General features: G+C 43.7%; 1 protein-coding gene across 1 annotated transcript; it reads left to right on the plus strand.

Moving 5' to 3' along the window:
• The first annotated feature begins 1312 nt into the window (after positions 1-1312).
• On the plus strand, positions 1313-14084 carry LOC142910222 (gap junction gamma-1 protein-like). The gene is made up of 4 exons (XM_076059923.1): positions 1313-2827; positions 5778-6109; positions 7551-8015; positions 12230-14084. The coding sequence occupies exons 2-4, from the start codon at positions 5808-5810 to the stop codon at positions 12408-12410; spliced, it is 948 nt and encodes a 315-aa protein (XP_075916038.1). The 5' UTR covers positions 1313-2827; positions 5778-5807; the 3' UTR covers positions 12411-14084.
• Positions 14085-15327: the final 1243 nt, after the last annotated feature.

The raw sequence follows: 15327 nt of genomic DNA on the forward strand, positions 1-15327 counted from the left end.
CATCGTGACCGCAGGAGGCGAATGATGACTGACCAGCACTCGGTTTGACCCCGTGGTAGACACAGTGCACCACGGGTGGATGACATAAGTGGTGGGGAACCACAAATAGCGTGGAGTGCTGACCATAGCTGCGTTGCACGTTGCTCGATGGACATTTTCGGAAAGGCGATGACAGATGAATCAATCTCTGTCCAATTTGCCGGTAATGGCACATGCTGCTAATCGTTTGCCCAGACAATTCTGTTGTGGGAGAACAGATGCAATATTAGATTTACGGTGACAAAAAAAGACGCACACATCGCCTATGTTTTGAAAACTAAGAAGTTAAACTTTTTTCAGTGCAAGCAGCAGTCATATTAAGACTTGCCATCATACTTATTGACAGCGACCAAGTCAACACTGGTGTCAGGGCAATGGTCTGATGAACCTGAATGCGTTTGGCAGCAGCTCACTGCGCAGCTCCTCTGTTGACTGAATAAATAGCCTTGGTGTGTGGACTCAAAAATAAAATTGGCATATTTCACCAAATCTGGAGTTCGCCTGATGAAGCTAATTGTAATTACTGGCGAAACGTCACGGTACTCAGACTGTAAATGTTGTGGCTTGGCTCTCCAACACACCGGTGTGCTGTACTAGTATACTACACTATACACTACACTATACACTGCACTATACACTACACTATACACTACATTATACACTATACATTACTATACACTACACTATACACTACTATACACTACACTATGCACTATACTACTATGCATTACATTATACACTACTATGCAATACACTATACACTACACTAGACACTACACTATACACTACACTATACACTACTATACACTACACTATACACTACACTATACACTACTATACACTACACTATACACTACTATACACTACAATATACACTACACTATACACTACACTATACACTACTACACACTACACACTAGTGCTGTACTATACACGAATTGGCCACGTTCTGTTTACGTGACCACCCTTACTGGTTGGCTGTGTCGGGTGGTGGCGGGTTTAACGACACATTTGTATATTTACGCGTTCTAACCCCCAAAAACTACATTCTTATTATTTGGTTCTTTCGGTAAAGTCACGTAGATAGAAAAAAAAATAAAGTGAAGAAAAAAAACTTTAATAGTTTCTATCTACGTGAATTTACCGAAAGAAACAAAAGAATGTGAATGTTTCTGCGGTCACAAAAGTTTCGAGTCAAAGGTTTACATTCTGTGTATATAATTGCAACGGACTGTTCTGTTCTGCAGGTAAATTGCCCGGCTGCGTTGAGGGCTCCGACAACATCGCCCAGAATGCAGCTTGAGCGCTGCTCTGCTCAGAGTGACCTCAGCACGCGGCTCGTGGCTGTTGGGGAAGCTGCCGCCGGGGACTGCCGGTGCGAGGGAATTCACGCGCGATACTCAGGCCGTCCACGAGGCGGCAGCCACGTAGCCCTGCGTCGGGATTCCCTCGTTCAGTTTCAGTTCCATTAATTTGGTGTATAACCCCCTGTGAGCCATTCGGCTCTTGAATCGGGTGCAACCGCAACAAACTAAAAAAACTAAAACACGAACGAGAAAAACATCTTAAAGTGACTTTGTGTGACTGTGCAAACAGAAAATCCAGGAAAAAAAACATCAAAATGTTCCTTGAAAAAACACCGTACACCAACGCTGTGTGCAAAAATCCCAGTGGGATGCAAGTCACACTCGTCAAAATAAAGATCCCCCCCTGTACAGCCTTATAGGGATGTTGGAGAAAATGCCCTTAGCTATAGCCGCATTGTTAACATACATTTCAATTGGCCTCACTTCTCAAAAAAATGTTGATCAGTGCCCATCTCTGTCACCAGCCCTGAGCTCGTGATGGAAATTCAACATTCACATTGTGTGAACAAGTCTGCCCGTAGGACAGACATTTAAAATTAATTTGGTTGAATGCAGATCTTGTACAGACAATATAACGTAGTGCCTTCTTACTCTGCCAATTATTTAACACAACATAGATAACTTTTTCGGTTTATTTAATTTTTTTGGCAATTATTTTTTTCTTTTCATTTGTATGGGCTTCAGAGTTCTACTGTCAACAACTTGTTTCTTGTGATTTTCTGTTTGTACTGGGGAATTTGTCATTTTATAGGAGCATTTAATTGGAAGTTACACTGGTACACACAGGCACATTGCGGGTTGATAGAGAGGAGCCTGTATCGGTTCAGATGTCACTCGCCACTGACGTTAAGCCGTCGCCGGGAATCGAGCTCATGTCCTCTGGAGTCGTAGCCACAGCTCTACTCAAAGCAGTGTAGTATACAGAAATCAACATTGTCACAATTCTAAATAAACTAATTGAGAGAAATGCAACACGACAGAGAAACACCACACCGATATATCGATGTTTTGTTGCCAGATTAAAGGGTAAAAAAAAAACAACTATCATATTGTGTTACTGGCAAATGAGGTTTCCAATGGTGTAAACACCACGCTGTTTAATTTAAAATTGTTAAATATTGCCCTTTCGAATTCAAATCGTCACACAAGTGTCTGACCCCTCCCCCCCTCCTCCCCTTGGGTGTGTGACGTCATTTAAGTTTTGCCCGGCGGTGACGGCGCTGGGACGCGGCTCCCGAGGCGGCTTCAGACTCCGCCGAGAGGCCGCGCGCCCGCACGGCCGACGCGGGCCCACGCTCTTGACGACGATGCCTACGCAGCCGGGAAGGCAGCAAAATCGGCAGCAGCCGTGTGCCGGCTCGGCCGTGCTCACCCCGCACGAGAATGAGATCATCTTCAACGTGCTGGGCCGCAGGTGTCCGGTGAGTTGGTGATTAGGCCGGAGGCTTTACCCCTCTTTCCTAGCCCCTGCCGGCCGGCCGCCCTGGGACGAACCCCGGGCCGGGGACAGCGCCGGTCCGTGCTTAGTTGGTGCGTGGTTTGATTTGAACGATTTTAACTGAAAGGTGGCTTGTGTATTTAGTAATTGTTATGCTTTACATCGGCGTTGGTTGTGTGTCATTAAAAACGTCCGCTGGTTCTCTTTGCTAAGTATATATCAAATGTGAATACTAATTGTCTAACTATACATTTTCTCTGTGATAAGTCTGTTTTTGGTACTTCAACATTGTCATGCTTGTTGTCAAAGATACTATATAGTTTTTTTTTAATTCCTGGTGTAACTTTGCTTGGCTTGAGACTGCCAATATTTAAATGTGAGGCATAGTTGCTTTGCATGCAAATAACCACGCTAAAAAGTTGTAAAATACCAGCCACATAATCTTTATTCCAATATACAGTGAACAGGTTTGTTTATATCGGTGTTGACTCATTTGTTGTTGATCAGATGAGCCGTATGCTTGAACAGTAACTAAAATAACACTTTATGCTTGAAATTAAACTCGCCTAGAGGCACCATATAATGCAGGTGTCAGAAGGTACTGGATGAACTTTGAAACACAGCAATACATATATATTGTTTTCTATAGTATTGTGATAATGTAACCAAGTGGCATTCTTATGATTAAATGTCAAGATGAAAATACGGTGGGACAGGTAAAGGCTGTTATGTAATGATAGGATAAACGTGTACAACCCTAATTTAATACACTGCTGGATGAGGACCTTCTGAAACTGCGGGTCACTGAGTTTTTGTTTAACCTTTCACCTTGTTGCTCAGTGTTGGTTGGTGGAAGCATGGAGCAAAGATGGAAGAGCATAGACATTACAACATTGGGTTTTGCCAAAACTGCTAACTGCTGCCCACGCTGTCATTACTACAGCCTATAACAACATGTGAGGGGGGGGTTGACTGTTGTTATACTTTCTCTAAGTTATTGTCTTCTTTGGTTCTTTCGGTAAAGTCACGTAGAATGAGAATAAAATAATAAATTGATAAAATAAAATAACACAATAATATTCTCACGACGTTTCGGCCACAACACAAGCGGCCTTCATCAGGTGAACGGACAAGACTGTCTGGTAGGAGAGCGCTGGAGTGAAAGAGCCACGTTCAGATCACGACCTTTAAGCTGTGTGAGAAGAAACAAAGCGCCTTGACAAAGGAATTAGCATATAATTTAGCATTGAAATGGCTGAGTGATTAGCTTGTGACTGGTCACAGAAATAGCTAGGTTAAAAGTTAAAGCATACACATCCGCAGAGGCACCCCTTGACAAAGGAATTAGCATAGAATTTAGCATTGAAATAGCTAAGTTAAAGCATACACATCCGCAGAGGCACCCCTTGACAAAGGAATTAGCATAGAATTTAGCATTGAAATAGCTGAGTGATTAGCTTGTAACTGGTCACAGAAATAGCTATGTTAAAGTCAGAGCATACACATTCACCGAGGCACTTAGTACAAATCAAACAGGAGAATTTAGCATTGAAATAACTAGGCGAATTTAGCATTGAAATAACTGAGTGATTAGCTAGTGACTGGTCACAGAAATGGCTATGTTGAAGTCAAGGCCTACACATCTGAGCTATTCACAGTACTATATAGTGAACCAATAAAAAACTAAAATATAAATTACCTTAATGTTATCAATAAACTCTATATTCTCCAATCAGCTAAGCTACCAACAATAAGTCGTTATATATCACAATGCTATATGGCGAAAAAATGGGTGGATTCTTACCCTCAACTTTAGCAACACGGTTAGCTACGGGCCCCGTTCAGACGGACGAGTTCATCCATGGTCGGAACAGAGGAGGGGGAGAGAGACAGCTGCGAGGCGCTATTATACTCCATGTTGTAAACCATACCATTAACCGTGATGTGAAAGGTATTAAGAGTCAATGCTGGCGAAAGAGCTGCGGTCTGAAGGTCATCGTAAAATACAATTAATTAAGAACAGAAATGGTTTAAAACATCTTTCCAAAGGTTACTAAGCCAGAATCCATCTTCTCGGTTGAAATTGTCTCTATGCTTGTATATGTCAATGGCCTCATGAACGAATCTCTCATCGTAGCCGGTTGGTTTGCAAAGAACCTCCGTCTTGGAGAAGTCAATGTCATGTGAGCCCACTGAATTATAACAGTGATCTGCCATGGCAGAGGAGTTCGTTCTACCGTGTTTCAAGTCTGCTTTATGTTCGCGGATGCGGTCCGAGATATGTCGTTTGGTTTCTCCAATGTAGCTACTACCACAGAGGAACTTTAGTTTGTAAACGCCCGGGTACTGTATGTCTGGAACAGCATCTTTTACAGATGGAACTAAATCACGGATTTTATGTACTGTCTTGAATCGGACCTGGATCTTGTGTTTATTCAGGATTTTGGAGATCTTTTTAGTGACCCCTGCAATGTAGGGTAAGGTGATGGTTTTGAGTGGCTCCACAAGAGGATCCTTCTTCATGACTGGAGTGATGGCTTTGCGGATTGTGTAGTCGGAGTAGCCATTAGCCCTGAGAGCCTGGTGTACGTGTTTGAGTTCACTGGTAATGTGTTCCTGGTCGGAAATGCATTGGGCTCTATGGTATAGAGTCTTGATGAGGCAGTTCTTCTGGGATGGATGGTGGTGGGAATCCGGTTTCAAGTAAGCATCTGTATGGGTAGCTTTCCTGTAGACAGAGTGGCTCATTGAACCATCATGTCTCCTTTTAATTAAGACATCCAGAAAGGGTAGTTTGCCATCTTTTTCGACCTCCATGGTAAATCTGATGGGCAAACGGGATAGGTTTTTTTTATTATCTCTAAAAGTCTTTAAGTTGAAGGTTTGTAAGTAGAGTAGTGCCTGTACAAACTCGGGTGAACGTTTCCCCGCAGCGGCATCGCTGCATCTGACTGGCGGCCACGATGAGCTGGGGCTACCTCACGCAGCTGCTGGAGGAGGTTCATCGGCACTCCACCTTCCTGAGCAAGCTGTGGATCACCACCTTCCTCATCTTTCGCATCATTCTCACGACGGTCGCCGGCGAGTCCATCTACTACGACGAGCAGGGCAGCTTCTCGTGCAACACGGAGCAGCCCGGCTGCGAGAACGTCTGCTACGACAGCTTCGCCCCACTCTCCCAAGTCCGCTTCTGGGTGTTCCAGATCATCGCGGTCGCCACGCCCACCATCATGTACCTCGGCTTCGCCGTGCATCTCATCACCAGGTGCGGAGGTTCCCGGAGGGAGTTTTCACAGCGGGGGAGCTACGGTGGAAATTTGAATGGCTGCCCGCAGTTGGAAATGTTTTAATTTGTTTTTTAATTAGGCTGCGCCGTCGATTTGGTCACGAGTTTGAACGGTGAAAGGGCCGGCAAGGTTTCCCCTTGACTTAGGAACGGAGTTCCGTTCCCGAGCCCCCTGTCAGTATGTCCGAACGGCTAGTTCAGTTCAGGAGGGCGAATGTGCGCTGTGTTTAAACACGCATATGGTCAGCGTCGTAAAATATATTCTGCGGTTCAACAGCAAAAAGGGAAGCATTGTTAAACTCTTCAACAATAAGAAATATAATACATTTGCATGCGATATTATAATTGCATAGTGTATCTATATGTATAAAAGGGAAATTTGTGAATGTGTTCAAAATGTTTAGCGTACTTCCTGACATTTAACAAACTTGAGATTTGCCATGTGGGTACTTTCCATACTGTGCACCATGCAAACATTATAAAAATAGACTTGTTTTTTTTTGGGGGGGGGTGGGGGGGGAATGATGATGAAGTGTGGCGAGAATCGATATCTGGTGAGCTTTTGTGGTATCAATTAAACGGGAATAGGCCGATTCTAAAGAAATCTACAAACTTCAATTCCTTTGCGCGATCTAAAGAATCGAATCTTGGCGCACGAGCGTACGTTTTTTTTCCGCTGCGCTAATTTTTATGAATGAGGTAATGATCATCGTTTTTTTTTTCATTTGTATATGTTATGTTTTTAAGTTTTGAGAAGTTTTTCAATATATTTTCCCCCGGGCAACGCCGGGTGCTTCCCGCTAGTAGTAAATAAAGCGTAAAATAAAGGAAGGTAAATATTTTCACTTACCTCGAGTCCCGATGCTGGCTTGCTTGTAGCGCACAGACATCTACACCAACAACCGCCGTTTGCCACTAAGCGGTGGTGACGTCACCACGGTGCTTGTGCCAGGCTACGTGCACGGTAAGGCCACGCACACACAGACACACGCGGACGCACACGGGGCCACACGCGCACAAAGACAAAAATCCCCCATGTAGCCTTCACAGGCTGTCGGGATAAGCGCTGCTCGTGAGCGGCGCCTCAAAGCACACGAGGGGGGTCTATGGCCAAAGCCACGCCGGGCTGCATTTTTCTCCCCAGTTGGCAAAGTTTTTACAAATCGCATCAGCTACTCATTCGAGGCTGAGTCGACCTAGGGTAGGCACAGGACCGATTCAGATCATTGCCACCGGCACGGACACTTTAAGTGGTCTCTCAGAGGCGACGATCAGAAGTGAAAGTGGAATCCCGGACAGCCTCGTAGCTGTCGCTGTTCGTCGTAATGTCGCGTTTCATAGCGAGTGCATATTTCCATTTGCTCGCGACGTTTCACACCGAGGGGTGAAACTTAAACGCCGCCGCTCTCTGTCGTGGTAGGATCGAGTACAAGCGAGACGAACAAACCAAGCGAGCCAAGCGAGCCGGCGGCCCCGACCGCGTGGTTGAATGCACGGAGAAAGAGGAGGAGAAGGTGGAGGAGGTGGAGGGTGAAGAAGATGGCAAGGGGAAGCAGCACAACGAGCGGTGGTGGATCAAGACGGACGGCCTGATGGTGGCCTACACCCTCCAGCTGCTGGCCCGCACGCTGGCCGAGGTTGGCTTCCTGGTGGGGCAGTACCTGATGTATGGCTTGGAGGTGGCCCCGCGCTTCAAGTGCGTCCGTGACCCCTGCCCGAATAGCGTCGACTGCTTTGTGTCGCGCCCCACAGAGAAGACCGTCTTCCTTCTGGTCATGTACGCAGTCGCCAGTCTCAGCCTCCTGCTCGAACTGTCCGAGATTGCCTACCTGGGGCTGGGCACCATCCACGACTCGCTGAGCGGGAGGCACCGGCTACGGAGCAGGTGGGGGGCCTCGCTGGCGCGGTTGGCCACGGTGGGGGGGGGGGGGGTGCGGAAGAAGTTCGGCGTGCGTGCGACCGACTGTGTCGGAGGTTGTCGGCTTCGGTGTTGGATCGCGAGAAACTAAAGCGTCGTCTCGTCAAAGCCGTCAACTTGTAGTAGCGGCGTTGCGTCACGTAAACGAAACGTGCCGGGTCGCTACCGGCTCGACACTCGCCGGCTGCGTGTCAGAGAGTGACCCCCAACTACGCCGACGATTCGAGTTTCCGTGACGTTTCGCCGATGATGACAACAGCAAAAAACATCATGGGACCTCCCTTGCCAGTAACAAAATATAAGAATTGGTTTTACCCTTTCTAGTAATAAAACAGCTGTGTGAACGTGATAACACCAAACGTAAACCTCTTGCAAGGAATCATCTCACTGCATTGGCCACGCACACGGTACTTGTAATGAACATGCAAACAGAAAAAAACATGCTCTGGTAGTCTACGAGATGATGATGCATTGTCTTTGAAACTGATTGTTCCACACCAGAGACAGCTTTCTTTAGAGCCTCGTGTGTCTCACCCCGAGCTGTCAATGTCTTCGTAGTGGCATTGTCCTCTCATCTAACACTGTTTGAGACTAGGCTCTAAACAAAGCTGTCTCTTATTCTTGGTTCTTTCGGTAAAGTCACGTGGAAGGGAAATAATAACGGTTCCGTCAGCTTCCCAACCGCTATATATAGATGTTGTGTATAGTTTATAGTGTAGTGTATAATGTAGTGTATGTGTTGATAGCTATATATATAGATGTTGTGTATAGTTTATAGTGTAGTGTATAATGTAGTGTATGTGTTGATAGCTATGTATATAGATGTGTGTAGTTTATAGTGTAGTATGTAGTGTATGTGTTGATAGCTATGTATATAGATGTTGTGTGTAGTGTATAGTGTAGTGTATAATGTAGTGTATGTGTTGATAGCTATATATATAGATGTTGTGTATAGTTTATAGTGTAGTGTATAATGTAGTGTATGTGTTGATAGCTATGTATATAGATGTGTGTAGTTTATAGTGTAGTATGTAGTGTATGTGTTGATAGCTATGTATATAGATGTTGTGTGTAGTATATAGTGTAGTGTATAATGTAGTGTATGTGTTGATAGCTATGTATATATATGTTGTGTGCATTGTATAGTGTAGTGTATAATGTAGTGTATGTGTTTATAGCTATGCATATAGATGTTGTGTATAGTTTATAGTGTAGTGTATAATGTAGTGTATGTGTTGATAGCTATGTATATAGATGTTGTGTATAGTTTATAGTGTAGTGTATAATGTAGTGTATGTGTTGATAGCTATATATGTTGTGTGTAGTGTATAGTGTATGTGTTGATAGCTATGTATATAGATGTTGTGTGTGTAGTGTATACTGTATAGTGTAGTGTATGTGTTGATAGCTATGTATATAGCTGTTGTGGGTAGTTTATAGTGTAGTGTACAATGTAGTGTATGTGTTTATAGCTATGTATATAGATGTTGTGTTTGTAGTGTATAGTGTAGTGTATGTGTTGATAGCTATGTATATAGATGTTGTGTTTGTAATGTATAGTGTAGTGTATGTGTTGATAGCGATGTATATAGATGTGTGTAGTTTATAGTGTAGTGTATGTGTTGATAGCTATGTATATAGATGTTTGTAGTTTATAGTGTAGTGTATAGTGTAGTGTATGTGTTGATAACTATGTATAGATGTTGTGTGTAGTGTATAGTGTAGTGTATGTGTTGATAGCTATGTATATAGATGTGTGTAGTGTATAGTGTAGTGTATGTGTTGATAGCTATGTATATAGATGTTGTGTATAGTTTATAGTGTAGTGTATAATGTAGTGTATGTGTTGATAGCTATATATATAGATGTTGTGTGTAGTGTATAGTGTAGTGTACGTGTTGATAGCTATGTATATAGATGTGTGTGTAGTGTAGTGTATGTGTTGATAGCTATGTATATAGCTGTTGTGTGTGTAGTGTATACTGTATAGTGTAGTGTATGTGTTGATAGCTATGTATATAGATGTTGTGTGTAGTTTATAGTGTAGTGTACAATGTAGTGTATGTGTTGATAGCTATGTATATAGATGTTGTGTTTGTAGTGTATAGTGTAGTGTACGTGTTGATAGCTATATATATGTTGTGTATATTTTATAGTGTAGTGTATGTGTTGATAGCTATGTATATCGATGTTGTGTGTGTAGTGTATAGTGTAGTGTATGTGTTGATAGCTATGTATATAGATTTTGATTTAAAGCTTTCGTGACTGCAGTAATTCATATTCTTAGCTCTTTCGGTAAAGTCACGTTGAAGGGAAACAATAAAATAATACAATATATATAAAACAATAAAAATTCTCATGACGTTTCGACCATAACACAAACGGTCATCATCAGGTGTGTCGGTTCGCATTAATTAATTTATTTTTTTGCAGTGTTTTTTATTTATTTAAAAAAAACGTTAGCGCCACGCGCAGCGATTTGGCAGTTTATTTAGAAGGACGAGTCCATCTATGTTCTGAAAAGAGGAGGGGGGAGACGAAAAATTAATGTATGCTGTCTGAAAGCCACTGTAAGCGTGAACAATCAATTAAGACCTGAAATGGTTAATCAAATCTTTCCAATGATTGCTAAGCCAGAATCCATCTTCTCGGTTGGAATTGTCTCTGTGCTTGTATATGTGGATAGCCTCATGAACGAATCTCTCATGGTAGCCAGATGGCTTACAAAGAACCTCTGTCTTGGAAAAGTCAATGTCATGTGAGCCTACTGAATTATAACAATGATCTGCCACGGCCGAGGTGTAAGTCCTACCATGTTTAAGGTCTGCTTTGTGTTCACGGATGCGGTCCGAACCATGGCGTTTGGTTTCTCCAATGTAACTACTACCACAGAGGCAACTTAGTTTGTAGACACCAGGGTACTGTATGTCCGGAATCACATCTTTTACAGACGGAACCAGATCAGGGATTTTATGTAATGTGTTGAAACGGACCTGGATCTTGTGTTTATTCAAGATTTTAGAGATCTTTTTTGTGATCTCCGCAATGTAGGGTAAAGTGATGGTTTTGAAAGGCTCCTCAAGAGGGTCCTTCATGGTTTGAGTGATAGCTTTGCGGATTGTATAGTCGGAGTAACCATTAGCCTTAAGAGCTTGGTGTACGTGCTTGAGTTCACTGCCTATGTGTTCCTGGTCGGATATGCATTGGGCTCTATGGTGCAGAGTCTTGATGAGAGAATTTTTCTGTGATGGATGGTGGTGGGAATCCGGTTTTATTGTTTTATATATTTTTTATTATTTTATTGTTTCCCTTCAACGTGACTTTACCGAAAGAGCTAAGAATATGTATATAGATGTTGTGTGCACTATACACTGCACTATACACTGTACTATACACTACACTATACACTGCACTATACACTGCACTATACACTACATTACAATACACTGCACTATACACTGCACTATACACTGCACTATCCACTGCACTATACACTACACTATACACTGCACTATACACTACACTATACACTGCACTATTCACTACACTATACACTATACACTGCACTATACACTGCGCTATACACTACACTATACACTACACTATACACTACACTATACACTACAGTACACTATAAACTACACTATACACTACTATCCACTGCACTATACACTACACTATGCACTGCACTATACACTACACTATACACTACACTATACACTACACTGTACACTACACTACACACTATAGTACACTATACACTACACTATACACTACTATCCACTGCACTATACACTACACTATGCACTGCACTATACACTACACTATACACTACACTGTACACTACACTACACACTACAGTACACTATACACTACACTATACACTACTATCCACTGCACTATACACTACACTATGCACTGCACTATACACTACACTATACTATACACTGCACTATACACTACACTATACACTGCACTATACACTACTATACACTACGCTATACACTACACTATACACTACACTATACACTACTATACACTACACTATACACTGCACTTTATACTACACTATACACTGCACTATACATGCGATATAACCAAAAAAACCCTCTATCATGGAGAGTGTATATATATTTTTTTGTTAATGAAAATACTCTTCTTGAAATTCGACTCGTTTCTAGGGTCGCAGATGCCGTCGAGCCGGAATCGACGACGGGTCCCAGAGCGATGTCACCGTCAGAATTGTGGCAGCTCCTTGACGAGGTGCAGCAACTTCAGACGGAGCTGGGAGTGACGTCGAGGCCCCACCAGGAGCCCCCCGAGCAAGACGCTGGCGACGCCTCCCGCAAGTCTTGGGTTTAGCGTGCTAGTATTACTCTCGGGCGTCGTTATCGCTCAATCGCTTTTTGCCATCCCACGTTCCATTTACTCGGCCCCCCCAATGCGCCGCCGCCATTTGGATCGTCTCGACTTTGAAGGTCTTCTTGACATTCTTCCGTCGAGATTCAATCGGAGGCGACCGTCTGCGCTTTTACGATTCGAGCGGCAGAGCGCGGGCACCCCGCTAACCCGCTCGCGACGGCACGGGGGGCACGCCGGCACCCAGCCTCGTGGCTCGGGGGATTCGGCGCTGGGTTTGTAACCCAGAGCGTTGAGAGTTCAAATCTCCTTAGAACGCGTTTTGTGTGGCATTGTGGCTTTCGCATTCGGCCAACGTATAAATGCACGAGTCGGGGGGGGGGGGGAATGTTTGCGTGAGTTTTTAATCAATATGGAGGTGTGTTTTGATTAAAGCAACCCAAATATTTTTGTTACTTTAGCTTACTTCTTAATTTGCGTGAGTTTCTGTTTTCGTTGTTTTGTTAAACTTCCTCGTTCATCGGTGGATAAGAGGGCCTGAGTTTAGCGGGCACGTCGTTATTATACCGTAACAGCCTGCTCCGATTTATATTTTGTCAAACCAAAAGGCGTTTAAGATGCTGGCTATGCGGTTTGTGAACAGCTGTGGCCAAATCTGAACGGCAGGTGACACAGTGTTGTATGTATTGTTTTTCTGAAAAATATTCAATAATTTGGGAAATGTAAATTATTATTGTGTATTTCATGTTAATTGATGCTAATTGAGTAAGTTTAATGTGATCAATCGCACACACCCACTAAACACACGCACACCCCCACTAAACACAGACACGTAGGTAAAATAAAATAAATGAAAACTAAATTAAATCACGACGTTTTGGAGGCAACACAAGCTTCCGTTTTCAGATGGAAACCGTCAGCAATATTGCTTTGATACCAGACTACAGTCTACATTAGTGGTTTATTATTTTATTTTATGATAGACAACAACCGCCATTGGTCACTAAGTGGTGGTGACGTCACCACGACGCTTGTGCCAGGCTATGTGCACCTTGAGGCCAAGTGAAGTGTCGAACGCCCGCTGGCATGTCACGGGGCAGACCCAGGTGCCACTGGTCGACTGACTGAGATGACTGAGATGACTGGCTGATGCACCACCTGTGCCCCCTACTGTGCCAACTTGCTGTGCTTTAGACAGACACACAGACAGACAGGACAGGCAGACAGACACAGACAAGAGGAACACAGAGACAGAGAAAGAAAGACAGAGAGACACAGGCAGAGAGAGACACAGAGGCAAACAGAGATACAGACGTACAGAGAGATGTTGAATCGAACACACTTAACTCGCTCCATTGAAAGAGATTCCTCGATCTTTGCCCATCCCCGAAAGTCTTCTAGTTTCTATTTATTTCATTGTGTGTGGTGTGTACATGTAAGCAATGTGGGATATCGATGTACACGGATATGAACAAGATCAGCAGACAAGACGTCTTTCATACTCTTTGGTTCTTTCAGTAAAGTCACGTAGGTAGAAAAAATAATAATAATAATAAAAAGAAATCACGATGTTTCGATCACAACACGAGCAGTCATCCTCAGGCGAAACATCCCGACATTGTCGCGGCAGAAGTCACGTGAGTTACAGAACGTGACAAAGGTGCTCCCCCCCCCCCCCCCCCCCCGTGGCTCGCCCCGCTCAGCTGAGCATTGTTTTAATGCGGTGGGCTCACGTGAAATGTATTCTGTAAAAGGAAGGTACTTTGAAAACCCACTGGCTTTACTCTTTTACAGTGAGGGAAAAAAGTATTTGATCCCCTGCTCATTTTGTACGTTTGCCCACTGACAAAGAAATTATCAGTATATAATTTTAATGGTAGGTTTATTTGAACAGTGAGAGACAGAATAACAACAACAAAATCCGGAAAAAGGCATGTCAAAAATGTTATAATTTGATTTGCATTTTAATGAGGGAAATAAGTATTTGACCCCTCTGCAAAACATGACTTAGTACTTGGTGGCAAAACCGTTGTTGGCAATTACAGAGGTCAGACGTTTATTGTAGTTGGCCACCAGGTTTGCACACATCTCAGGAGGGATTTTGTCCCACTCCTCTTTGCAGATCTCCAAGTCCTTAAGGTTTCAAGGCTGACGTTTGGCAACTCAATCTTCAGCTCCCTCCACAGATTTTCTATGGGATGAAGGTCTGGAGACTGGCTAGGCCACTCCAGAACCTTAATGTGCTTCTTCTTGAGCCACTCCTTTGTTGCCTTGGCCGTGTTTTTTGGGTCATTGTCATGCTGGAATACCCATCCACGACCCATTTTCAATGCCCTGGCTGAGGGAAGGAGGCTCTCACCCAAGATTTGACGGTACATGGTCCCGTCCATCGTCCTTTTGATGCGGTGAAGTTGTCCGGTCCCCTTATCAGAAAAACACCCCCAAAGAATAATGTTTCCACCTCCATGTTTGACGGTGGGGATGGTGTTCTTGGGGTCATAGGCAGCATTCCTCCTCCAAACACGGCGAGTTGAGTTGATGCCAAAGAGCTCCATTTTGGTCTCATCTGACCACAACACTTTCACCCAGTTGTCCTCTGAATCATTCAGATGTTCATTGCCAAACTTCAGACGGGCATGTATATGTGCTTTCTTGAGCAGGGGGACCTTGCGGGCGCTGCAGGATTTCAGTCCTTCACGGCATAGTGTGTTACCAATTGTTTCCTTGGTGACTATGGTCCCAGCTGCTTTGAGATCATTGACAAGATCCTTCCGTGTAGTTCTGGGCTGATTCCTCAGCGTTCTAATGATCATTGCAACTCCACGAGGTGAGATCTTGCATGGAGCCCCAGGTCGAGGGAGATTGACAGTTCTTTTGTGTTTCTTCCATTTGCGAATAATCGCACCAACTGTTGTCACCT

The sequence above is a fragment of the Petromyzon marinus genome, unplaced genomic scaffold (assembly GCF_048934315.1).
Source record: "Petromyzon marinus isolate PM22_M1 ecotype Great Lakes invasive population unplaced genomic scaffold, UKy_Petmar_22M1.pri1.0 PM_G_Scaffold_14, whole genome shotgun sequence".
In the NCBI taxonomy this organism is placed as follows: domain Eukaryota; kingdom Metazoa; phylum Chordata; class Hyperoartia; order Petromyzontiformes; family Petromyzontidae; genus Petromyzon; species Petromyzon marinus.

What these genes read in the sequence shown, in the direction of transcription:
- LOC142910222 (XM_076059923.1), top strand. Translation starts at nt 5,808, where the DNA reads ATGAGCTGGGGCTACCTCACGCAGCTGCTGGAGGAGGTTCATCGGCAC. An exon ending in GCCGTGCATCTCATCACCAG is followed by an intron (nt 6,110 to 7,550) that starts GTGCGGAGGTTC and finishes CTGTCGTGGTAG; the next exon opens with GATCGAGTACAAGCGAGACG. An exon ending in AGGCACCGGCTACGGAGCAG is followed by an intron (nt 8,016 to 12,229) that starts GTGGGGGGCCTC and finishes ACTCGTTTCTAG; the next exon opens with GGTCGCAGATGCCGTCGAGC.